The 26785-nt window shown below is 40.0% G+C and overlaps 1 protein-coding gene across 10 annotated transcripts; it reads right to left on the bottom strand.

Annotated features, from left to right (window-relative positions):
• Positions 1 to 748: 748 nt before the first annotated feature.
• On the bottom strand, positions 749 to 26529 carry LOC131251028 (transcription factor TGAL1). 10 transcript variants are annotated; one of them, XM_058251480.1, is made up of 11 exons: positions 25733 to 26529; positions 11505 to 11636; positions 10749 to 10878; positions 10146 to 10334; positions 5908 to 5979; positions 5757 to 5816; positions 4630 to 4707; positions 4422 to 4473; positions 3505 to 3776; positions 2136 to 2381; positions 749 to 1206 (listed from the first exon to the last, which is right to left on the bottom strand). In XM_058251480.1, exons 1-11 carry the CDS (start codon positions 25801 to 25803, stop codon positions 1060 to 1062), a joined length of 1449 nt encoding a protein of 482 aa, XP_058107463.1. In that variant the 5' UTR covers positions 25804 to 26529; the 3' UTR covers positions 749 to 1059. The 10 variants fall into 10 exon arrangements, with proteins under 10 accessions (XP_058107463.1, XP_058107465.1, XP_058107464.1 ...); XM_058251482.1 differs by having other exon boundaries at positions 10749 to 10822; positions 11530 to 11636; positions 25733 to 26528; XM_058251481.1 differs by having other exon boundaries at positions 10146 to 10331; positions 25733 to 26528.
• Between the last annotated feature and the right edge of the window lie 256 nt (positions 26530 to 26785).

Here is a 26785-nt window from a genome sequence, read left to right on the forward strand (position 1 = left end):
AGCGTTCATTTTTGGCTCATGCCATATAATTATCTGTCAAAATAAATGGACGACCGTCTCTAGCTAGGTCCTGGTGGGGGTAGTGCCCAATCGGCACCCGATCAGGGACACGGATTGCGCCCGTCTCTAGCCACGAACGGGCAGTTCTGTGAGCAGGGCCACAGCGATGTAGCTGTTTATCCACGCAATCCAATTCTTTTCTTGGATCATTTCAACTGTTTATCCACGCAGTCCATCCTTTTCTCGGATCATTTCAAGTTATGTGCATAAAAATGCAGCAGATCCAACGCTCGAGGGGACCATGACATGCATTCAATGCTTTGTACATTTAATGCAACCCAAGCTAATTGTTTGGTGTGGTCCGCTTAAGCATTGAATCTGCCTCATTTTTGTGCACATACCTTGAAATGATCCGAGAAAAGGGATGGACGGCTTGGATAAACAGATACATCACGGTGGGCCCACCCACAGAACTGTGACCTGCCCGTTCGTGGGGGTAGGACTCGGACCAACCAGATTCAAACCTCAAATGGATCACCTCCACATGAAATCCCCTGAAACCACAAGCCATATGGGAAACGGCACCGTTTCCTTTGTAGCCCACTTATGAATTTTGGATCTCCCTCATGCTTGGGCTCATGTTCTAAAATGAGCTAGCAAAATGGATGGACGTGGTGGATACGCCACAAACATCACAGTGGGTCCCACAGTCCTGCCATGCCATCACACATGGACATCACATTTCTCAATTTTCAAGCTGTTTCATTTTCTTCCCATAGCATAATGAATACATTCCCAATGATATTAAACAACCGATATGGATTTATTGCCACTATTGTTCCTAGAGCCTTGCATGTAATAAACATACAACAATCCCGGTGGACCACGGCATTATGATACATGGACAAGATGAGGCAAGTGTCTCAACGACAGTAAAAGATACAACCCATGTTGAAACTTCTTGTAAACTACAAGATGTACATCGACATCTGCTCGCGGCCCACCACCTAGCCAGATCCGTGATCATCCAGAAGAATTCAAATCGTATCCACAGCTGCTTCACTCCCGTGGTCGGGCCAGCCACAGAGAGCTGAGAGCCCGGAGCCGGGAGAAATAGTCGTTTATGGCAAGAAGGGCCCGTGCCGATTGACGGGTCGTTAATATCCGGTGCATCTGTTGCAGGGTTTGTTGCCGCAGATTGTCGGCCTGACAAGTGCCAAACATCAATATCCTAATCATTTCAGTTCATGCATGAATGTATGCTCAAACCAAGATACGTACGACATCCTCGGGTTCTTAGTTTGTATAAGTAAGGCCCATGGTTCAGAGTTTCAGAGCCATTGATGTCATGAACTGGACAGTGGATGGACCATCACCAACATCACTCCTTAATGGGACACTCCTAACACATCAGACTGATGACATGCAAATGCACAGTTACGGAAATACAAGCACAGCCCAACCTTGAATTAAACAAGGCCAAACATTTTATGACCCATTGAGTATTCCATCTTGGAGATTGTTGGGGCATGGTCTGTCAATGGTCAGGTCCATCAGATCAACTGTCCGGATTAGAACCATCAGCCTCACTTGTAAAACTGAGAGCCTTAAGATACAAAGCAAAATCCTATGGTGGATGTGCATGCATTCATATAATTCTGCTGATGTCTATACAAATCATTTCAATACACATGCATGCATGCAGCAAAGATAGTATTCGATGCTAAATGCTAATATTTAAGTTAGTCCACATGCACATGATCCAGACCATTCATTTGTTGGGTTTGCTGTGGCCAGACACACACAGGTCAAACATCACATAATCCAAGCCACTGACTACAATCCAAGAGGTTAGAAACACGTCACACCAACAGTCAATGATCAAATGGACAAAAAGGCCTCTAATGTGACACAAGGATTATCTAACTGGTGCGATTTTTGGCAAATGGCCCGTCCAAGGTAGATCCCGGCATATGAATGGTCCGGATGTACATGCACACCACACATACCGTGATTGAGTGCTAAATAACTATAAAAATGGAATTGAGCATCAGATCCTTTCCCTGATAGTAAAAGCATGTCTATGAAAGGCAGCTAAGCAGAAGGAAATGAAAACCAAGGAGATGAAAATTTACCTGGCGGAGGAACCCCTCAAGGGTACCAAGCTTTCCCATGGCCATTGCCATCTGACCCATGTAATTCGCCACATTCCCAGATGATCCAGAGGGTCCAAGAGATCCAGCCAGTGTTTCTGCCAGAGACTGTTGTAATGCCTCCATACCTTGAGATAGAGCATCCTCCGCCTGTTGAGAGGACTGTTGCAGATTGCAGATGCCCATCAACTGCTGCTCGGTAAGAGGCTCCAGATGACTCACGAGAAGCTGCCATGGTGCACATTCAATCAACTAACAAAACCCATCAACACAAAACCCAAAGAGAAGACACATCCAAGCACAGCTCTGAGTCATCATAAAACCACCCATGCCATGTTTAAATAGGAATGCAACTCACAAACACCTCCTGCACATGGAGGGCGTGTACAAGATCTGCACTTATCTGGTCAGCTGCATTTTTTATATACACCTTGGCCTGAAAATCAGATTAGCAGAATGATTCTAACCATTCAATTAGAATAGCGTGCGGAAATTGGGGGCATCATTTTGTTTCTCAAATCGAGTGCTTGGGATGTCAAACCATCCAAATTTTTGGGCAGTGGCCCAGTAATGCTTGAGGTGGCCTGGATTGCTGCCACCACCTGCCACCATGGATTTAAGAAGTGGTTTCGGCATGGGACCAAAACCAGTCCAACTCATCCCCATTTAGGTCTCATATCGGTGTGGTTACTTGTTTCGTTTCAGAATGAAACTGATATGACCCGGATCGACGAATTTTCAAACCACACCTGTCACATTTCTCCATGAGAACTTGTGCCAAAGAAAAGGAAGAAGAAGAAGCTTATTTGCTGATAGTTAGCATTCCCTTCAGGCTGGTGCAATTCATTTTAACAACAAAATCCATCACATATGCACGAATGCAATAGTGACATTTCTAAAGAGCTATTATACAATTCTTGGGTCGGAAGTTTATATAGTATTGTTTGGGCTTTGTTTCACGAGTGGAGCCTGCGCTGCAATCACACAAACCTTTGATATAAGAGCCCCACTGTGGATGGTCCATGCGCTAGTCTGCTATACTAGAGGATCCTAGCCATCAAATATTTGGCTTTTTTGTGCTCGAACATGAATTGCTGCTGTAGTTTCTTGACAACCGTCCATTTAATGGCAACCCATTGAAGGGCTAGGCTATTCCCTCTGCGAGATTTTTTGTGCATGGCCATCCAGAGTGTGGACCACAATATGAACGATTGGACCACTGAACAAGGCTCCTTGTACAAACTGAAATACTGAACAGTAATTTAAAAACTTCTGGCCCCGAGCATTGTATAATGCCTCTTTTCTTAAATGACTCAGAAAGGGGGATGCCTCGTCAACTATTGTTGCTCACCTTGAGGAGTTCAGACGAACGGAATCCGCCCAGCCACATGAAGCACCTCTCTGCGGGAGTCTTCCACATGCCCGAAAGTATGTGGAAGACATCGGCTTTAGCAGCAACACCCTTGAGCCTAAAAATGTCGTCATAGTGAGCTATAACACTGTCAACAATAGACTGGAGCTCACCATCACCTGCATGGGAGTTCACAGCCACCCTCAGCTCATTGACCTGACGGTTATGCTCTTCCAGCCACCGTGAGTATTCTATGTCAAATGCCAAGGCACCTGCAAACAGAGGAGATGAAAAGATCTTTTTTTAAATCCTTTTCCTTAATTTGTATATTTTATGAAAAAAGATGGTTTAAGAGCATGGTTAACTAAGGCTCCATATAGTGACATTTTGGGATATTCTTTCGTTGGATGAAAGCCAGGTGCCATAAGTGCCACATCAGATATGAGCCTGACATTTTCTGTGAAGCCTCTCATAGAACAGGATGATGTGAAAAACCACTACAAGTGATTCTCCAACCTATATGATAATGCGGGAGGCTTGTCACAAAATGACAGAATTTTTCTGTTGTGGCACCTGTGGGGCCCGTTCTCTGACAAAAAAAGACACCTGGAAATATTTCACCAGAAGAGCCAGGAGAAACAACCAAAGTTATAAATAAATAAATAAATAAATAACAAGTTAAGATCTCAAATATGTAAGAGACTAGATGGTGACCACCAAGAAACCTTCACCATTTAGAGAGAGCTACAAGCTACCCATCCAAATGTACAGTGTTGGATAACCCCTGTTTTTTTAAGAACATGCACATGACCATTTATAGAAGGAAAATACTGATAAAGTAATCATCTGCACATGATTCGATATTGCAAGCCTTGTCAAAAGGAACAAAATGCATGGATTAGCAGCGGTTAAAATACCATTTCCACTCATCGAATGGGATTGATCTCCTGAGCTTGAAATGAAGATGCCCTACAAGAGAGAGAGAGAGAGAGAGAGAGAGAGAGAGAGAGAGAGAGAGAACTTGATGAGTTTCGACAGGTAAAAGCAACATGCATGCTATGTAGACCTACTGAACTTAAAAGTGTTATAACGAAGTGGGTGAACCAAAGGATGCAAGAATCACACCTGCTGGCGGGCTCGTTGGAGCTCCTGCTCGAGTTGGTTTAGCTTCAGGCGGCTACTTTCCAGTTGTTGGACATATGCCTTCAAGAAAAGAAGATCAACATCAATAGGAATATCTCGTGAAACTAAAAGCCTATATGCAGATTACAATGAAAATTCAATGGACATGGGAGGGTGTGGGCTTGTGAGGATCAATGGCCTCAAGCAAAATGGACTTGACGAAATCAAAGTGCACATCAAACAAAAATGCTTTGTTTGAATGGACAAGCGAAATGAATTGTGAAAATTCAGATAAATAGGAAATGACAAGTTTTAATGACATTTGCTACTCTACTCATAAATGATTGGAAGTCAATTTACAGTTCAATCCACCCAAAACAACTAATTTCCGAATCTAGATTCACTCTGCTTCGGTCACCAAATTAAATCTGGTGAAAGGGAACCCAAAAATCTATTCAGACTGTTTATTTTGGACACTTCCCTTCTCTGTGGTGAATATTTCTTGATGATAAAAACCTATTTGAACTGGATCTGTGATGATTCTTCTTATCAAAACTAACAAATAGTTTATATATCTGATGATTGGATTTTGAAACACGATTCATGTTTGAGCGCTGCTTGATTTTGATAGTTGGATTTTGGTTTCAAGAGATATTTCTTCAGGCTATTGATGACTTCAAGTTCCTACATTTGCTCTGTTTTTCACATTCCAAGACTAGTAGCATTGCTATTGAGGCAGCGGTTTCACTCAGATCAGCTTCTGATGATCTTTGGAACCTGCTTGGGCAGGGTGTTAAATCACGACAGCTTTGGATTTTATCCAAAAGCATTTGAATCAGAAGTAGACACTGCTTTATCCGAAACATCCTGGACGGAAGTTGGAACACATTAAAAGGGTGACTGTTTTCAATTTGTTTCCTTTCATCTCCCACTCAAAATGAAATGGATAGAACAATTATTGCTGCCCCACCAGCAAACAGGGAATTAGTGTGTAGAATGGATTTTTTTTAATAGGTCCAGAATGCCTTTTTTTTAGGAAGGAGTTATTAAGATAACTAATGGTCCAATATATCATAACAGTGCAAATAAACATTTGCAAGGGCAACCAATATAAAAATAAAATAACCCACTTTCTTCCTCAATCGGCTTTTTCTTGCAGCTTCACGATTTTGAGCAAGCCTACGAAGTGTCTGCAAGATAAACAAATAAACATACCATTAATTACTACTGGATTTCAGGGGAAACAATAGAAACTAGTTAGTACTGTAGCTAATTAAAAACCTTCTGATCTCCTGTCTTTGATCTATCATTGGAATCAGATGCTGCTATAAAGTTAGACTGACCTGCTTCAAACTGAGCAGAGAAGGAAACCCGTCAATACATCAATAGTTCACAACGATAGCACTAAAGCATAGCTTCATATCAAGCAACAAGGAAAAAGTAGATGTGCATAAATATACCAATGCGTGTACACCAACTCAGCATACATTTTTCCTACTGGAATGGAATGCATTTTTTTTTTCTTTTTTTTTTTTTTGGAGACTGATAAAACTTTTATTGAAAAACTGGTCAAAAGGAAAAAAAGAAAACAAAACAAAGGCTACAACCTACAACTCTAACCAGCTACCTGGGAAATAAGCAGAAGCTAAAACATTAGCTGCTTGCACCCATTCAATTAGTCTCCTTTTTGCCCAGATAAAAACTTCAAGAAACCAGCCCCTTCAATTTTTAAAACAGCGGCTATTTCTCCCCAGCCGAAAGCTCCAAAGACCTGCTAATAGGCATAATTGCCATATTCATTTCCCGATCGTGCTTTTACCACCTCCATGCCAAGCCAAGAACTGATCGATCGATCGATCTTGGAATAATCCATGAAACTCTGAACAGATTCAGGAAACCGGACCACAACTTTGATGAAAAGAACAATGAATAAATAGGTGATCAATCGACTCCTCATCACTATAACATAAAAGACACACTTCGAATTATCATGCCACGCCTTCGAAGATTGTCAACAGTGAGAACCTTTTTCCACCCCACCAACCATGTGAACGCACCACCTTGGATGGACCACCATAACGCCAAACATGGGCACTCGACTTTGTCTTTTAATAAATTCACTAACTTTCATAATGATAAGGCCCTGTAGAAGGAAGAAGCTTTTGTCCATCTACCCCCACCTGAACACCATACCTTCTACCCAGCACATCTCTCCATAAACTTCCATCCTCAACCCCAAATCTCCATATCCACTTACCCAACAATGCCTGTTTAGAATCTCCAACTTGCACAATCCCGCTCCTCCCTGAGACATTGGTCTACATACTTCTTCCCATTTCACTAAATGGAATTTATGATTTTCTTCCGAACCTTGCCATAGAAAATCTTGTCTAATCTTTTCTAATGTGGCTTCAACAGATTTTGTGCATTTAAAAATTGACATGAAATAAATCAGAAAATCGGAAGATTAGACATACCCGACTTAAGAGTCAGCCTCCCTCCCAATGAAAGATGTTTCCCCTCCAAGATGATCATTTCCTTTTAAATCTTTCAATCACTTTATCCCATAGATGCTTGGCCGGTTTCCCAATACATAATGGGAGCCCCTAATATGAGGTAAGGAAGAAACCTACCCCATATCCAAAACGAACTGCAAAAGCCTCAATCTCCTCCTTTGAAAGCCCCACCCCCTAATAGTTTGGTTTTACTTATGTTGACTTTTAAACCCGAAATTGCCTCAAAGCATGTGATTATAGAACGGAGATTATCTATTTTCCTTTCGTCTGCCTCGCATAGAAGCAAAGTATCGTCCGCATATTGGAGATGAGAGATTTGAAAGTTTGAATTATCCACCCAAAAACCTTTCACTAATCCCACCAACACCCCTTGTTCTATCATTTGCCCAATTGCCTCCATCACCACAACAAATAAATAAGGGGACAGTGGATCGTCCTGTCGCAAACCTCTAGAAGAAGAGAAATATACCGACAGTGCTCCATTTACCAACACTGAATATTTTGACAATCAAATACATGCTTGCATCCAAGCCCTCCATTTCACCACGCATCCCAAGCGTTGTAGCATATAATCGAGGAAGCTCCAATCTACATGATTTTATGTGTTTTCAATATCTAACTTGCAAATAATACCATTGTTTCCTTTCCTTTTACAAGAATCAATACATTCATGAGCTATAAGGACACTATTCGCTATCTGCTCGCCTTTCACAAATGCCCCTGAGATTTTGAAATTACCTCGTTTAGGACCAAACTGAATCCGGAAGCCAAAATCTTTGCCAATATCTTATACGGACCCCCTAAAAGACCGATTGGCCTGAAATCCCTAAGGCATTCTGTCCCTTCTTTTTTAAGGATTAAGGCAATAAATGTTGCCCCAAACTCTGTAGCCAAATGACCCGAATCAATAAACTCATGGATAAAGTTAATCAAAACATCTTTCAACATACCCCAGAAAATCTGAAAGAAAGCAATGGGATAACCATCCGGGCCAGGAGCCTTGTCGCTCCCTAACTCTAAGACTGAAAACATGCATATAAATTTTTTTAGAAAAGAAGGAAACAAGAAAGTTTCTCTGTTCCCAAATGAGAGGTTTTCACACATTTTTAACTAAAATAACTTAAAAGACATCAAGCAACACCAGTTCAATTTGCCGGAATTCAAAAAATTTCCAAGTTGCACTGGAAATATTCTGGCTTGAATGGATTGAAACAAATGAAATTTGAAACAGATTAAAATGGCCAAAACAACTAAAACAGACCATCCTAAGAAAGGGAAGGGATTTCAGTTTCATTTTGGCAACTGGAATGCAATGCTTCGGTGCTTCTCTTTTTTCTTTTTCCCCTGGAATGGCGATGATGTTATTGAGAACCAAAGAAAAACAGCAAAAGCATGGCACAACAAGCATTATGTGACCTTCTTATCACTGAACAAGAGACCATTAAAAAGTGGAAGAAAAAAAAACCTGCAAAAGGAAATCCCAGAAACCCCAAAACCCAATTACACTAAACATGGCCTTCAATGAACAAGCCCAATCCCCATAAAAGTCCTCCAATGTAAACCCATCAAATTCTTGGTTTTGGCTGGAAAAAAAGAATAACAAAATTTACAGCTAAACTACACAGCCACAGATACACACACATCCACGTGTGTGCGTGTGTGTTTACAGTTGTATGCATGCACGATCAAGAATATTACGAAAGCAAAATGATATGTGTACTACAATACATGGTCATATATTCATCTGTGCTCCTGCTATGTTGCCCAGTGACGGACATTCATCAGGGAGCAACCAACATTAATGGAGGATTAACATAGAGAATACATCAATGTACAGGTCCAAGGATGATGAACAAGCAAAGAAGAGGTTACTTGACTTAAAAAACAATCATGGTATCTAGAGGGAATATAAAGCTATAATACAAATTCAGAGTACAAATACGCGCATATGTGAGTGCCTGCATAAATGCATTAGTGTTGAATTGGAAGTTGGAGGCCCACATGCATGTTCAACTACTGTCCTAAGCCTCGCAAGATATCATACTGCCACAGAAATAGATAACCGAAGGGCTAAATCTACCAAAAAAGGAAGAGAAGAAATATATTTAAACAGCGCAAAGAAACCTTTTTTTATTGATATCACTAAGACAATATTAAGGAAGAAAGTATATAAATTCATTAATTTTTTAGGGCATGTTTGAATATCACCAATTCCATGGAAATCAATGTAAATGGAAAAGGTTTTCCATTGATGTGACAATTTGAAATGTTGGGATGTTAGAGAGAAGGGAGGATTCCACAAAGCAATCATTGCATTTTTCTATAGTTTGGATTCTCTAGCATGAGAAACTAGGTGACTTTTGTCTCACAAATATGAGATCTCCACTTGCTATCCAAACAAGACCCCTAGAAATAGAATCCATGTTTCAATAGTTGCCATGGAAATAATCATTGCCTAACCATTACCCCCTTTTTCCTTTTCACTTGGAATAGGTATCCAAACATGGCCTTATTGATACTAGTACCACAAATGAAAATTTAAGTAGGAAATTATATAAAGTTCATTCACCACAAAAACATAATACACCTGTTATAAATCTCAACCTGAAGCATCATAACATCATCAACATGAACAACACCACGCATGAACTCTTGTCAAAGCTGAAATTTCTACACTCCTAATCTTATGGGCCATGTAACATAACACAACTCCTGACACAATCATACCCTGTCAAATAGAGAAAGAAATGAAAGCACAACACATACTACTATGACACGAACAAGGGAAATGATATTTACAAACATGTTTTTTGACACAAACACTCATTTTTTCTACTGTGGGATTAGAATAGCACCAGAGGTGTAATATTCTAGTGCCAATAGTAGAAAAGAACGAGTGTAAGGAGAGGGCACAAATTCCATATCCCCACAAATGAACGAACAAACCATATCTTTTGGCATAACATTTCGGAAAAGTCAAAACAAGAAAGATGGAAGCATCACCCTTTGATTCTTCTCGTCTGTATCCACATCTGTTGAAGTATCGTCAGTCCTAGGGCTGGTATCTGCCATTGTAGACTCTCCCCACTTATCAAAATGATTGCTAGAAACAGTGTTAGGTTGTTGTCCCTTCTCTTGAGGTAACCTCTGTGATCCGACTCTTGGAGTTATATCAGCGGAAGCAACCGCCTGCTTTTTTTTCAAAAAAAAAAAAAAGAAAGAAAGAAAAAAGAAAAAAGAAAAGAAAAAGAAGATAACCTCTAATCAGAACAAGCAAGCTTCTCAAGCAATGCTAACTCAACAATCCCAAGAATGTCGATGATGGGTGCATTTGGATTTTGGATGTTTCCAAATCAGAAATATCAGATAGTTCAGCAGAATGAATTGTTATCCTTTTCACTGTTGGGGCAGCAGGGATTTTTAGAACTGCATTACACTGGGACAGGTTCCCATTTTTTTCCACCATTTCCACCCTGAAATCAGGGAAGTTTCATGTCAGACCTGACATGTAGCCAATATAGATTTGGGTGGAATAGCATCCAGCAAGTCCAACAAAGTTGAGACATCCAAATGCAGCCATAATGTCAAAGAGGAATCGGAGCTTACCTTATTAAAATGGACGAATTGGAGAGAATCAGAAGCAACAGCCTGGCCACTCGACTTTGAGTTGAACACAGGATCTTCAATGCATGAAACAGATAGAGAAGAGAAGAAATCAGCATCTACTCCAGCAAGCCTATGTCACAATCAATCCAACCAATTAATGTACAATACAAACTACAAATGTTAGGATTCTGAAGTTTAAAATCACCATCATCTATCTCAGTTGATCATTATTTATTTTGAAAACAAGAGCACTCAAAAATAACAGAAACCCAAGAGACATGATCGCATCATACTCAAGAAGAAGAGCCTTTGTAAGTCCCAACAGTACCACATACAGCCACCATGGAATGTGTGTGGGACATCCCAAGCCTGCATCAATGGGCCTCACCAACCAATCAGGTGGCCCAAAATGTACAAAAACAATGAACAGTTTGATATAAACTGCCAATAGTTCACATTGAATGTTTACATGTGGCTAACCCGATAAATGGACCACATTCTAGACCAGGCATCTACAAGGCAGGACCCACCTGATGCACAACTGGTATGTCCCACACAGCATGTGCTTCACAAAACTCTCAAGAAGAACAATGCAACTCCAGAATGACACAGGAACAAGCCCCAAACACACCCAAAAACCTGATATGGTGCTCTTGAACACCGTTAGAGCCATTACACATTTCCAACATAGACTAAGAACAGGAACAAGCACAAGAGACATATGGATGCTCAGTCATATTCAGGTTGACCTCTTACAAAGAGGAAGGCTTTGAATACATACTTCTTCCAGGGTGGTCAACAGCATCCTTTAAACGAAATACAATAGATTGCTCAAGCACGCCAAATTCAGAAACATGAGTAGAATGGATGTGGCTCCCTTCTTTACCTCTGAAAAAAGCAAGTGAAAGTATTGGACACATAAATCAGCATAAATTACCAAAATTTGCAAATGCAAACCCAAAACCAGACAAAAGTTAAATCAGCCTATTGAACTCCAAAGCCAAGCTGATACTAGCACAGTTAGAAAAATGAGGAATTATAGGACACTCAAGCTGAGGCTTTGCACAGTTTACTTGGGTTTTCAATTCTGAAGGGTAACACCCATGGTTGGATCAGAGACCATTCTGCTGCATCCTATCATGGATTGACCACACCCCAAAAATCTCACAGATAGGAAGATCCTAGCCTAGTCTTGGGACTCTTTTTCAGTGGAATGTAATAAATTCCTCTTCTTCATCAATCATTTTTACATTGAAAGGTTACGACTGTCCTATTGGGGTGATACTGAGGGCACAGTCCATCAACGGTTGGGCATAACAGACCAATGTCCTGGATTTTTATTTTTTTATTTTTGAAAAGCAACAGATTTTATTGATAGACTGCCAAACGCGGGAAAAGAATACAATGCAAAAAGAAGATTTTTTTTTTATTATTATTATTTTTAAAAAAAAGAAGGGATCAAGTGTTTACCACATATTATCAAGATATTGCACCACCAGTTTGATTCTTTTTATATATGGTCATCTTCGGTGGCATTAATGATTAAACTTACAAACTGCTCAGATGTCACGCATACTTGCAAAGTAGAATACCTCAAAAGTATGCCCCAGCCAAGAGTTTGTATATGTGCTCTTGTTTTTAGGTTGAGATATTATACAACCTCAGGATCAAGGTTAGTACAGTATGTTTGGACTTTCAGTTAGTACAAGTGAGGCCCAAGGTCCTGCGGTCCAAAACATGGATAGGACGGGCCTATAACTTGGGATGATCCATCCACCAAAAATCCCTCATATTTGAAGACCCTTAGCTATATAATAATTGCCTCTTATTAATTGAATGGATATCATTAGTTGTCTGGATAGGGGTAAAATCCCATGTGGTCAAAGGGTGTAAACTCTTTACACCTTGTAACATTTTACAGGAAAAATAAAAATAAAAAATAGCAACTGATTCCGCTTAGCAGGCTTAGTAACACTTCACCATGTAAACGCATCAGGTCCACTGGCTCTTTCTTTTTTCTTTTCCTTTTTTTATTTTTTTGAAAGAAAAAGAAACACTGGATCCCTCTCTCTTCCCAATTCCTACCATCATCATGACATAATGAAATAGTTTAACTGTGAATTTCTTTGCATGTGTAAGTAAATATGTACATAAATGAGCCAAGCACATGGGCCCTACTTGTACACATAAAAAATTCAAGGGTATTGCACACGTTGAATAATGCACAATAACTTGCAGCAGAGTTGGTATGCCCCGCTCTTTTATCAGTAGAGATTATAATTGAGTTTCAAAAGAGAGATTGAGGTGAATTATAGACAACATGCCAACATGGCACGCCTATTCAAAATTGGCACCATTAAGTGCAGATTGTTAAAATAGTGACAACAAGGTAATGACAGTGGATTGGCAAGGCAAGGAAGTGATTTTGCCATCAAGGTGGAGATTGTTAAAATAGTGACACCAAAATCACTATGGTTTTAACTACCTTTTAAGCCCATATAACTTATGTTATACATAAGCAAACAAGGCTCAAGTGTTTGTGGACCCTTGGAAGGTATTTTTGGTATTTCACTCACGAAAAGGAAGCTTCTAGGGTTAAGTTTTATGGAGAAAAAGGTGGAGTTATGAATTTGGAGAGGGTTTTCTTTTGCGCACATCAAGGGAGGGTTTAAGAGGAGTTCCTTCTTCTTGAAGGCAATGTTCAAGGGGTTTCAAGGCTTTCTCAAGAGGTGCTCAAAAGTGTTTCAAGGTCTTCTTCTCAAGGTCTTCAAGGTGAAGAGGTTTATTGCTAGCATATGTAATAGTGGAGGGATTTCCTTTTTTAAGCCTAGAATAGATTGAAAGGGGTTTTGTTGTATTCTTCAGAAATGTACCATATATCATATTCTTCGTAATCTCTACTTGCTATAGTGGATTATTTCTTTGCTAGATTGTCCATTAATATAGCCCAAGTGGCGAACAACGCATATCTTGCGTTCTTTTATGGTTTATGGTTGGCCTTTTTCTCCATTATCTTCTTTCTATTTATTGCGCATGATCCTTGCATATTTCATGTACCATTGGAATTAAATAGTGTTTGATTTTGGTGGTGAATCGTTTGGGCGGTGGTTCTAGTGGCATCAAGTGGTATCAGAACACTTGGTTTTGTATGATAAATTGGAAAAGTTGGCTAGTAGTAAATTTGAGGTGGAGAAATTTGATTGGCATAAAAATTTTGAGCTTTGGAAATTAAGAGTTCAAGATTTGTTAGTTCAACAAGGAGAATATAAGGCATTGCTCAGTAAGGCAAAGAAACCGGAATTTATGATTGAAGGTTATTGGGTAGAGATGGATCTGAAGGCATTGTCAACAATTCGCTTGTATTTGGCGGATCATGTTTACTTTACCATAATTAGTGAGAAGATCGCAAAAGGCTTATATTTCGGTTTAAAAGTATATGTGTGAGAATGGAGGAAGAAGATAAGGTGATGGCATTGTTATGTACATTACCGGAGTCTTATGACAACTTGGTTACATCATTAAGTTGTACCAAGGAAGATTCACTCGGTTAGGATATAATTTGTAGTGCATAGCTTACCAATGAACTTCGAAAAAGGATATCCTTGGGAAGTTCATGTGGTTCAAAAGTGGAAGCTCTTATAACAAGAAGAAGGCCAAATGACTGTGGGAGCAAACCAAATGACTCTTCAAGAAGCAAGTCTTGAGGCTAATCAATATTGAGGGGTGACAAAAGTGCTTGTTGGATATGTGGAAAGACCGGTCACTTGAAAAAAGATTATTGGAAAAGAAAAAAATCAAATTCAAACAATGGTAAGCAACTTTTTTGAACCCAAGAATGTAGCCAATCAAGTAAAAGTATCAACATTGGACTCTTATTGAAGATGGGGTGTTGATGGCAAGTCCTAACAGGACATTTTATCAAAATTGGATACTTTGATAGTGGTGCGACTCATCATACACGTTCTCATAGATTATGGTTTAGGCCATTTAACACATATGAATCACATGAAGGTGGTGTTTTATCAATGGGAAATTACTTAACTAGTACAACAGTTGAGGTTGGTTCGATTGCATTGAAGATGTTTGATGGAATGGCTATAAGACTCGAAAATGTGAGGCATGTATAGGGACCAAAAAGAAGCTTGATCTTACTCTCTAAATTAGATTCAGATGGTTGTAAATTTATAGGGCAAGGGGGAGTACTCAAAGTCTCCAAAGGAGCATGTGTCATTATGAAAGGCGTCCAGGTTAGAAATTTGTAGAAGTTGCTAGGAAGTACAGTGACAAATGGCATGGCAAATGTAGTTGTTGAGAATGGTGGACTTTCATTGCAATTATGACATAGGAGGTTAGGTTACATAAACGAGAGGGGTATGGAAGTGTTGGCAAAAAGAAATTTAATACCCATGATGAAGTTTGGAGAAAAGAAATTTTATGAAAATTGTCTCTATGGGAAATGGCATAGGAGGAAGTTCTCAAAAGGTAGTCACAGTAGCAAAGGCATAGTTAATTACACACACAGATGTGTGAAGACCGTCACCAATTGCTTCATATGGTGATGCACTATTCTTTGTCTCATTCATTGATGACTTCTCAAGAAAAGTGTGGGTGAAAACATTAAGGTCCAAGAATGATGTGCTCATGGCTTTCAAGTATCTTAAGGTCGTGGTAGAGAAGCAAACAAGGCGCCAAGTCAAGACTCAATTTACTTGAAATGAATTCTTCAAGTCCTGCAAAGATGAAGGAATCAAGCAATACTTTATGGTTGTTTAAACTCCTCAACAAAATAGCATGACCGAAAGAATGAATCATACACTAATGGAGTGTGTACTAGAAGCATGTTGGCCAATGCGGGACTTGAAGAAGAAAGGTGGGCCGAAGCTGTATCAACGACTTGCTATTTTGTCAACCAATCACCATCCATAGCTTAGAGAAGAAAACACCTTAAGAGGTATAGACTAGAATTCCTTGTGATTATTTTGAACTAAAGATATTTTGTCGTGATGTATTTGCTTTAAATCCTAGTTGTCAGAGAAATAAATTAGAACCTTAACCCAAGAAATGCATTTTTGTTGGTTATCAAAAGAGCAACAGGCTTATCATTTGTAGAAAATGATAGCTAACAAAATTATCAGTCAAAATGTACATTTTGACAAGTCTCATGTGCTTATGAGACTCAAAAGGTCAGCATGGGGAAAAATAAAGTCCTCGGCAAAATGATGTTCAACTTTTTGAAGATACACTGGAATGTTCAGTTCTAAACATTGTAAATCCCATGGATCAAGAAAATGATCAAAGTGAAACTAAAGGAATTGATGAAAATTAAGACGATGATGAAGAATGAGTACAACCTTTGATGGAACATCCATGTCATAAAATCCATCGACCGACATATCTTACAAATTATGTGGATCCTAGAACTTTTTTTTAAGATAACTAAGCATTTATTAAGACACCCATCAAAAGGCATGAAAAGAATACAACGCAAGACTAAAAAAGAGATTAAGAGATAGCAGCCTTAGTTACATTTACATGAGCCCAACCCAAGTTAAAACCCTTAACTTTATTAATCACCCCATCCACTGAGGACCTCTCATTTATGAAACACCGCTCATTCCACTCCCTTCATATATCCCAAAAAAATAGCCATGATGAGAAGCCTCCAAACTGTTTGCCCGCTTTCCCACCTCCCCCTCCATGCCACACCTAAAGAAGAACCTCTAATGACTCCAGCATTACCTAATCCATGTGGAATGCCGCAAGGAAAAAGTCCCACACTTTTCGGACAAAAGAACAATGGATAAATAAGTGGTCAATGGACTTCACATTTTCCATAGACATTAGAAATATATTTAGAAGGATTACATACCTCCGTTGAAAATCATCAATAGCCAAAACTTTCTTTCTACCAACTAGCCACACAAAAACCACAACGGGGGGGGGGGGGGGGGGATGCAGGGGCACACTCGGGGAGGGCGGCCCGCGAAACCCATGGATTTGGGGCTCGTGTGAGGCAGGTGGCTCATGCAAGGCGGAACCCATGGATTTGGGGCCTGGGCTATGAGATAAAGGGATTAATTCGCCATGCTCTACCAATTTGAACTTTTAGAGCAAGCGGTTAATTGTCCTGCATCAAATTGGTATCAGAGCAAGAGATCTCGTGTTCGAGACTCCTCACCGGGGGTGATTAATGCGGGGGCATTTTTACACAGAGCTCGAGTGGGGTGGCATGTGGGATGCAGGGGCACACTCGGGGTAGGTGGCCTGCGGAACCTATAGATTTGGGGGCCGTGTGAGGCGAGTGGCTCGTGTGAGGCGGAACCCATGGATTTGGGGCCCACGAGGAGGGTTTGGCCGAAGACATAACCCATAGATTGGGAGCCTGAGCTATGAGATTAAGGGATTAATTCGCCATGATCTACCAGTTCGAGCTTTTAGAGCAAGTGGTTAATTGTCCTGCATCAACGGGCCTCGTAGAACGAATGATGGAAAGGATGAGAAGGGCCGGAATTGCGAGAGGAGTTGGCAATTAAGCTGCAAAGAAAATGAACAGAGAACTATCCAAATTATTGACCAATCCAGATGTAGGTGTCCTCTTCCTGAGACGAAGGAACAACATTCTTGAGACAATCCATAAGGTCAATAAACTCTATGAACTCATCGTCTGCTAGATTCCTACGGCACGGAGGGCTCCAAACAGAACTAACACATATAGAGTAGCATTGAGCAACTGAAACAAAGCAATGCGATGCCAGAGAAGCTAATCTTGGAAGGATATCTTGAAGTGCCTATTACCGCACCAAATATCCACCTAAAAGCATATACAATGCCTCATTCCCAAAGGGCAAATGCAATCCTATGTGGATTCTACAACATTAAGGACTCCAGTCACAGAAAATCAAGAACCAAGCTCTTTTGAAGAAGCTATGCAAGGTGATGATTATGAAAATTGGAAGAAGGCCATGGAAGAATAAACACTTGCACTTGGAAAATTCATACATGGTTTTTTTTGTGCCAAAGGGTCACAAAGCAGTTGGTTTCAAGTGGGTCTACAAAATCAAAGAGTGCAAATGATAAAATCAAAAGACATAAGGCAAGGCTAGTTGGCAAAGGTTTTGCACAAAAAGGAAGGTGTTGATTTTATGGAAACTTTTGCATCGATTGTGAAACTTGTTTCTATTTGGTTTGTTCTTACACTTGTAGCTTTGCTAGACTTAAAGCTTGAGCAAATGGATATACATGTGACAACCGGAAGAGTTTGTTGTGGAGCAAGGAAAATTTTGTATGCAAGTTGAATAAATCATTATACGAGCTCAAACAAGCATCAAGGCAATGGTACAAAAAGTTTTGACTCTTTTATGTTAGCTCTTCAATATTAAAAAGTGATTATGACCATGCTTGTATTTCAAGTTTTTTAGTGATGGAATTTTTTATATCTTGGTTTTATATGTTGATAACATGCTTTTGGTATGCAAAAGATAGATTGATGAGTTGAAGGCTCAATTAAGTGAAGAAAAAAAAATGATATGAAGGATTTAGGGAAACACATCAAATCTTTGAAACGGAGATAGACGGGATAGACAAAGTAAAACCTTGTAACTTTCTTAAAGAGGGTTCATTGGAAATGCACTTGACAAGTTTGGTATGAGCAAGGCAGAGCCTATAGAGACTCCAATGGTTGCTCATTTCATGTTATCTTCCGAACGAAGTTCAAAGTTGGAGGGGAAAAGAATATATGGCTCAGGTTCCATACATAAGTGTGGTTAGAAGTTTTATGTTTGCTATGGTATGTACTAGGCCTGATATAAATTATGTGGTTGGGGTGCTTAGTCATTTTATGGAAAATTTGGGGAAACCACGTTGGGAGGCAGCAAAATGGGTACTTTGATCAGAGGCACAAGTAATTATATGCTTACCTATCATAAAGGAACAAAGGTGATGCATGGATTTCTTAATGTGAATTTTATCGGAGATCTTTATAGGCAAAGATCGACTACGGGATACATATTCCATTTTAGAAACAGTCCTATAAGTTGGATGTCAAAGCCTCAAGGGACAATAACATTGTCAACTACGGATGCAGAGTACATGGTAGCACAGAAACTTGTAAGGAGGCGGTTTGGCTTCAAGGACTAATGGGAGAGAGACTTTATTTGTCAACCTATGAATTTGTTTTGTGATAATATTAACGCCATTTATTTGGCAAAGAAACCGGTTAATCACAAGAGGACCAGGTAAATTGCAATTCAGCACCATTTCATTTGTCACGTCATTGAAGATGGCCAAATTCATCTGTTGAAGGAAGGAACAAAGGAGAATGTAGTAGACATGCTCACAAAGATCGTTCAAGTGGAGAAGTTGGATTGGAGCTTGACTTCTCTAGGCTTCAAGGCAAGGTAATAATGGTGGATTGGTAAGGCAAGAAAGTAATTTTGCTATCAAGATGGAGGTCGTTAAAACAGTGACACGTCTCTGCGACGATGCGATCTTCCTCACGTTGGATTGACGATCACGAATTGGTGGACCTTCTGCTGCAAGGGGCTAGATTCACCTGGTCAAATGATAGGGCTGATCCTATTCTCGCTAGGCTGGATAGATTTTTAGTTTCGACTGACTAGCTAGAATGCTTGCCGTTAGTCTCTCAATCTCTCCTTCCTAGACCCACGTCAGATCATAGTCCTGTTATCCTTTAAATTGACAATGATAACCGAGGTTCGAAGCCCTTTAGATTCGATGTTGCATGGCTGAGGTTAGAAGGCTTCCAGCAAATGGTTAAAGATTGGTGGGCAGGGTTTGTAGTAGATGGTTATGCTGGATTCAAAATCTACAAGAAATTAAGGCTCTTGAAAGAAAAGATCAAAGAGTGGAAATTTATTGATCTTCGAAAAAGGGAGATGGAAACCAGTGCAATTCTAGCTGCGTTGCGGGCGATAGATGTTGCTGCAGAAGTAGATCCAATGTCAAGGGAAAGATGGAACAGAAGAACGGAATTAATTCAAAGTTATTCAACCAAGGTCCTGTCAGATGAAATTTCGTGGAAGCAGAACTAGCGGAGTAAATGGATAAAGGAAGGTGATAAAAATACGAAATATTTCCACTCTATTGCCAATGCTCGTGCAAGAGTAAATGAAATCAGCAACTTAGTGGTTAATGGGGTCCGAACAGAAGATAAGCAAGATATTTCTGAAGAGGTGATTTCTTACTTTAGCAAGCTCTTCCACAAAGAAGAGTGGGTCAGACCAAATGATGCAAGACAATTAACCACTTGCTTTAAAAGCTCGAACTATTAGAGTATGGCGAATTAATCCCTTTATCTCATAGCTTAGGCCCCACATCTCATGGGTTAGGACCTCGGTCGAACCCCCCTCGTGGGCCCCAAATCACATGGGCACCGCCTCACACGGGCCGCCAACCCCGAGTGTGTCCCCGCATCCCATAGGCTACCCTACTCGAGCCCGGTGTGAAATGCGCATTAATCACCCCTGGTGAGGAGTCTCAAACACGAGACCTCCCCCGTGGGCCCCGCCCACCCCGAGTCTGCCCCTGCATCCCACAGGAGACCCCACTCCAGCCCAGTGTGAAAATGCCCCTACATTACCAAAGCTCGATTATCTTCATTTCGATTCTTTATTGGGAGATGAAGCTTATATTCTTGAATCCCAAGTTTCGACTGTTGAAGTTAAGGAGGCGGTGGATGCACTGGGAGGAGATAAAGCTCCAAGTCCAAATGGGTTTCCGATTATTTTCTTCTAGGCATGGGAGGTCTTAGAGGGAGACGTAATGGCCTTCGTCAATGAATTTCACGAGAGAGGTCGGTTGTCAAAAAAGCTTGGAGCTTCCTTCTTAGCTCTGATTCCAAAGATTCCTGGAGCAGAATCCATGTAAGATTTTAGGCCGATCAGTGTTCTTGGTGCCCCTTACAAAATTTTGGCAAAAGTTTTGGCTTCCAGTTTGAGAGGGGTGATGAGAAAGATTATCTCCGACAATCAAAGCGTCTTTATTCTGGGTGGACAAATAATAGATAGTGCTTTGATTGCGTATGAATGTCTTGATTCGAGCCATAAATTTGGAGCCAAAAGTCTGTTATGCAAGCTCGATCTAGAAAAAGCCTACAACCACGTTGATCGGAATTTCCTTGAATATATGATGTTGTGGATGGGCTTCGGGGTCAAATGGTGCAGTTGGATCAAGGAATGCGTCGGCTCTGCATCTTTCTCGGTTCTTCTCAATGGTTCCCTCAAAGGATACTTTGGGAGTTCTAAGGGTTTGCGACAAGGAGACCACTCTCTCCATTCCTATTCCTTATTGTGGGGGAGGCTCTTTCCAAAATGCTTTAAAAAGGTCAAGATGCAGGCGTCATTAGCGGATGTAAAAACAATGGATTGGACTCTCCAATTTCTCACATCCAGTTTGCAGGCGATACTCTACTATTATGTGAAGCTAACCAGGACAAAATCAATAATCTACGTACGGTAGTTCGGTGTTTCAAGGCAGTATCGGGTCTCAAAGTCAATCTGTCCAAGTCAAAGATGTTCGGAGTTAACATGGACGAAGCCGAGACAACTCATTTCGCTGAGTTCTTTAATTGTTCAATGGGTAGTCTCCCGACCACTTTTGTTGGTCTCCCATTATGTGTGGGAAAGCCTCCAAAATTCTTATGGGATAAAGTTATAAACAGATTTGAGTCTTATTTAGCTAGATGGAAATGTAGATATGTCCTTGGGCGGCCGTCTTACTCTGATTAAAGCGGCGCTCTCCAATCTGCCGCTATATTTCATGTCCCCATTTAAATGTCCGAGAACGGTTTTAGACAGGCTTGAAAAATTGAGACGAGATTTCTTGTGGTACGGTAAGGAAGACAAGAAGAATTTCTACCTGCTTGATTGGAATATGGTGTGCCAGCAAATCCAAGAAGGCAGAGCAGGTATCAGGACCCTCAGGAGTATGAATCGAGCCCTCTTAGGCAAGTGGATATGGAGATTGGGTACAGAAGATGGAAATCTGTGGAACTGTGTGGTTAAAAACAAATACGGTAGATCAGTAGGTGGGCAGTGGACTAATGATTCATCTACCTATAGGGCTTCTGCTTTATGGAAATGTGTGCTAGCTACAAAGCAGGAGTTTCTTAAAGGCATCGTCTTCATCATAGGTAAAGGTGAAAAAATTCAGTTCTGGGAAGATATCTAGGTGGGAGAAACAGCATTAAAAGAAGATTTTCCGAATATCTATCGGTTGGCTTCAAATCAAGCTATCTCGGTAACTGACAGCTATCACATACAAGGCAAGGATATAGTGTGGAATCTGGCTTGTAGAAGAAATCTTCAAGATTGGGAAATAGGTGAATTGGCGGCCCTCCTTAATCGCATAGGTAATGGCAAGCCTAATCACTCTTGCTCAGATAGGCTGCTGTGGAGATTCGAGAAATCTAGTACACTTTCGGTCAAATCCTTATATAGTCTCATCTGTGGGAAAGTCAATGATTTAGAAGAGATTATGACTGACAAAGTGTGGAAATATAAGCTTCCTCCAAAGATTGCAGCCTTCGGTTGGTTGGTTGGTAAGGGAAAGGTGCTGACAGTTGATAACTTGAGAAAAGAGGGAATTCCAATCACGAATATCTGTCTTTGCTGCATGGAAAATGCAGAATCTGTGAATCATCTGTTCATCCACTGCCCTTTCATCAACCAGATTTGGTCAACAGTTTTATCTTGGTTAGGTATGTCTTGGTCAAGGTGTCCCGTATCGGTATCGGTTGGCGTAACGGTGCCCTCCGAAACCGATACGGATACGGGGGCGTAACGGCCCGTAACGGCGCAAATTTTTTTTTTTGCCAAAAAAATATGAAAAAATATGGATTAAATCCAGAATATTCTAAGCATTCCAAATATGCATTCATTTATAAATTGGAACATGTTTATTGTGGTGTAACGGTCCACTCTTTGGTGAGAAGTTGTATCGGACTGCTAATTAATTTTTTAACCAGGTAACTTGAATATGACTACAAAATTCATATATTTAATTTTTTAAATATGTAATTTATATACTTAACATCTTGATATCATTTCTCCCAATAGTTCTTTAAAAAAATGAAATTAAATTCAGGTAGATGGCGTTGCCAATTTGGGGCTGACTTGGAAGACCAATTTATTCTCCAAATCAGCCTCAAATTCATGCCATTTATTGTCATTATCCCACTTATAAATTGGTGGACATTTATTGGATAGTGAATCATAAAAAAAAATAAAAAAAAAATCAAAAGGCCCTATTTTAAAAAATAAAAGTTCACAAATTAACAATTAAAACTATTCAAATAATTTGATTTTGGCATTGTGAGTTAACAATTGCAGTCCATAATTTAATTGTCAAATTTCAAGTTAATATATGTCTCGTGTACAATTTTTTAAGGCTTGAATTAGGAGGGACTCGGATGTAAAGTGCAGCACATGTGTCAAAGTTTTTTGGGCCTCACCCGTGATGAATGTGTTATATCTACACCATCCATCCATTTTGCCAAATAATTTTAGGGCATGAGCCCAAAAATGAGGCACATCCAAAGCTCGGGTAGATTGCACCGTAAGAAACAATAATAATTAAACGTTCACCGTTAAAAATTTATTGGGGGCTAGAAAAGTTTTAGATCAAGCTGACATGTGTGTTTTCCCTTCATTCACGTCAATGTGACCCAATTAATAGGTTAGATTGAAAATAAACATTACAATGGACTTTAGGAAATTTTTAATGGTGAGCATTCTATAACCACTATTTCCTATGATGTGGTCCACCTGAGATTTGGATATTACTAATTTTTTGAATCCTGACTTAAAATGACGTGGCAAAATGGATGGACGATATGGATAAAATATATATATTATGGTGGGGCCCACTCGGGTCTGATCTGATTGGATGGAAAATAAACGTTACCGTGCGCCCTGCAAATTATTTAACCGTGAAAATCATTATCCCTACTGCTATTTTTGGTGTGGTCCAGATGATCTCTGGATATAATTCATTTTTTGGCGAGTGCTCTAAAATGATCTCTGAAAATAGGTGAACGGTGTAGATGTAATAAATACATCACTGTGGAGCCCATATAACTTTGATCTCCTTTGAACCATTCGTACAACTCGGAGCTCGAGGAGTGTCAGCGCTCGTCTTTGCGTGACACGTACCTACAGCAGTCAGCTGTTGCAAATAAAAAAAAATGGAGAGAGGGAAACGAAAAGAAAAAAAGAGGGAAAGAAAGAAAAGAAAAAAAAAAGGGAAAGGGGGAAAGAATAGATTGAGAGAGAGAGAGAGAGAGAGAGAGAGAGGAAGAAGAAGAAGAAGAAGAGGAAGCAGCCGCAGCCGCAGCTGCTCGAGAAGAAGAAGAAGAAGAAGAAAGAGAAGAAGAAGAAGAAGAAGAAAAGAAAGGAGAAAAAGGTAAAGTTTTTTTTTTTTTTGTTTTTTTTTTTTTAGGGCCCGTAACAGCCGTTACAGGTCTGTAACGGCCGTTATGGCCCGTAACGGCCCCGTAACAGCCGTTACGGTCATAGAAATCCATAACGGCCATTTCGACCCCGTATCGCGTAACGGGTCCCACCGTTACCATTACGTATCGGCCGTTACGGCCGATACGTAACCGATTTGGGATACCCTGGTCTTGGTCCTTTCCAGATTCGACGGGGAGGCTGTTAAAAGCTTGGCATGGTATCACCACTGGCAAACAAAAAACCATGTTATGGAGAATGACGATCCTGGCTGTCTGATGGACGATGTGGAAAGAAAGAAATGAGAGGTGTTTTAAGGGAGTTTCCAATTCGGTGGGGTCCATAGTGGCTAGAATTCACTATTATATCATTGAATGGGCCATTTTTGTTATCCATCCATTAGATTGTAATCTGTTTTTAGTTGGTGACTAATTGCTCCACTATCTCAGCGGACTGTCTCTTCTTTTGTAATTTTCCCTGTTCTAATGAAAGTGACTATTATCATTCAAAAAAAAAAAAAAATCCCTATGGTTTTAACTACCTTTTATACCCATATAACTTTTTTTAACATTACCCATATAACTTGTGTTATACATAAGTATACATGGCCCAAGTGTTCGTGGACCCTTAAAGAAGTATTTTTGGTATTTCACTCATCAAAACAAAGCTTCTGGGGTATGTTTTATAGGGGAAAAGGTGAAGTTACGAATTTGGAAAGGGTTTTCTTTTGCACACATCAAGAGAGGGTTCAAGACACATTTCTTCTTCTTGAAGGAAAAGTTCGAGGGTTCCGAGGCTTTCTCAAGAGGTGCTCAAAAGTACTCTAAGGTCTTCTCCTCGAAGTGTTCAAGGTGACAAGGTTTATTGATAGCATACACAATAGTGGAGGGATTTCCTTTTTTTAAGCTTGGATTCAAAAAGCTTTTGTTGTGTTCTTGAGAAAGGTACTCCATACCTTGTTCTTTGTAATTCCTACTTACTATAGTGGATAATGGATTATTTCTTGTCCGAATTGTCTGTGAATGTAGCCAAGGGGTGAGCCACATATATCTTGTGTTCTTTTGTGGTTTGTCGTTTGGCTTTTTCTCTGTATCTTCTTTTTATTTATTGCACATGATCCTTGCATATTCCGTGTGCCATTGGAATCGAAATAGTGTTTTGATTTTGGTGGCAACTCGTTTGGATAGTGGTTGTAGTCGCATCAAATGGACTAGAGCATGAAATCACAATATCAAACGATTCACACTGTCCAAATTCAACAGGCAGGTAAAGGTGGTCTGATCAGTGTGGTTTTCAGGTTGTGATCCGTGCACACTAAAGCCAACACTTGGACGATTCGTGTTTAGCTACATTGGACTGAGTCAAAACCATTTAATAGTGTGGACATGAATCAAACCAGCTCAAAAGTAAACATATCCAGGAAGCAAAATTAATTAAAATAAAAAGAAAAGGCAGGGAAAGTACTACAACAGCAAATTACTGAAAGCAATCAAGTGAAAGAGCCAAAGAGAGAATTACAGTGACTGCGTTGCCAATGAAGGAGGAGCGAAGCTCGGCATCACGCCTGTCCCTTCCTTCTTACTACCCATCCATCATTATCACTATCATCACAACCACCACCACCCCAATCTTCTAAAAAAGGAAGAACAAAAAAAAAAAAAAAAAAAAACCAAGATCCCAAAATTATCTTAATAAAACCTAAAACCCTAATCCCTACAAATCCAAGACAAACCCAGATATCAGAAAACCTAATTCCCAAAAATCCAAATCCAAAACAGCAATCTTTTCAACCCAAATCACCGCATTACAACAAGATCCATGTACCCAAAAGCCCTAACCTCTAAAAGCTTCCATTTTGGCTCATTTTCGAGTAATTTCTCCAGAAAAGTCAATAAACCCACATACCAAAATCCCAAAATCAAAGTACTCAAAGACCCAAAATCTCAAGAATCCGCCAAAATCTCCTCAAATCGCCGCCTCTACCAGCTCGCTTTCGACGATTTTTATCCAAATTTCGATCAACCCAGGTATCAAAATCCCAAAATCGAAGCACCCAAAATCTCCAAAATCTTCCAACAGCTCCTCAACTCCTCTATTCCGATCTTTTTCAGGCAATTTTCTTCCGAAATCTTGACCAACCCAGACACCAAAATCCCTAATTTTCTCAGAACTTCTTTGAGCTCTTTTCTGCTCTTTTTCTCTCTCCCTCTCTTTTTCTACTCTTTTCTTCTCTAAAAGCTCTGCTGCAAGAAAAACAGCTCTGTTTGACTCGATTTCTAGAGATTTTCAACAGAGCAACCTTTTGTTTCTTTGAATTTTCGAGAAATGCAAATTGCACTCACCTCGCACGTGTAAATGCGTAATACGTGTGTAAGATAGGGTAGGTTTGCAGGCCGCCTCTGGAAGCCCATTGCCTGGTGACCTGGACCAAACTTTGTGGGACTCTCCATGATGTATCTATTTCATCCACGCCGTCCATCCGTTTCTAAAGATCATTTTATAATTCTAATTCAAAAATTAAACAGATCCAAATCTCAAGTAGACCACACCATAGGAAACAGTGTGGATAAT

Source organism: Magnolia sinica, chromosome 7, assembly GCF_029962835.1.
Source record: "Magnolia sinica isolate HGM2019 chromosome 7, MsV1, whole genome shotgun sequence".
Lineage (NCBI taxonomy): Eukaryota > Viridiplantae > Streptophyta > Magnoliopsida > Magnoliales > Magnoliaceae > Magnolia > Magnolia sinica.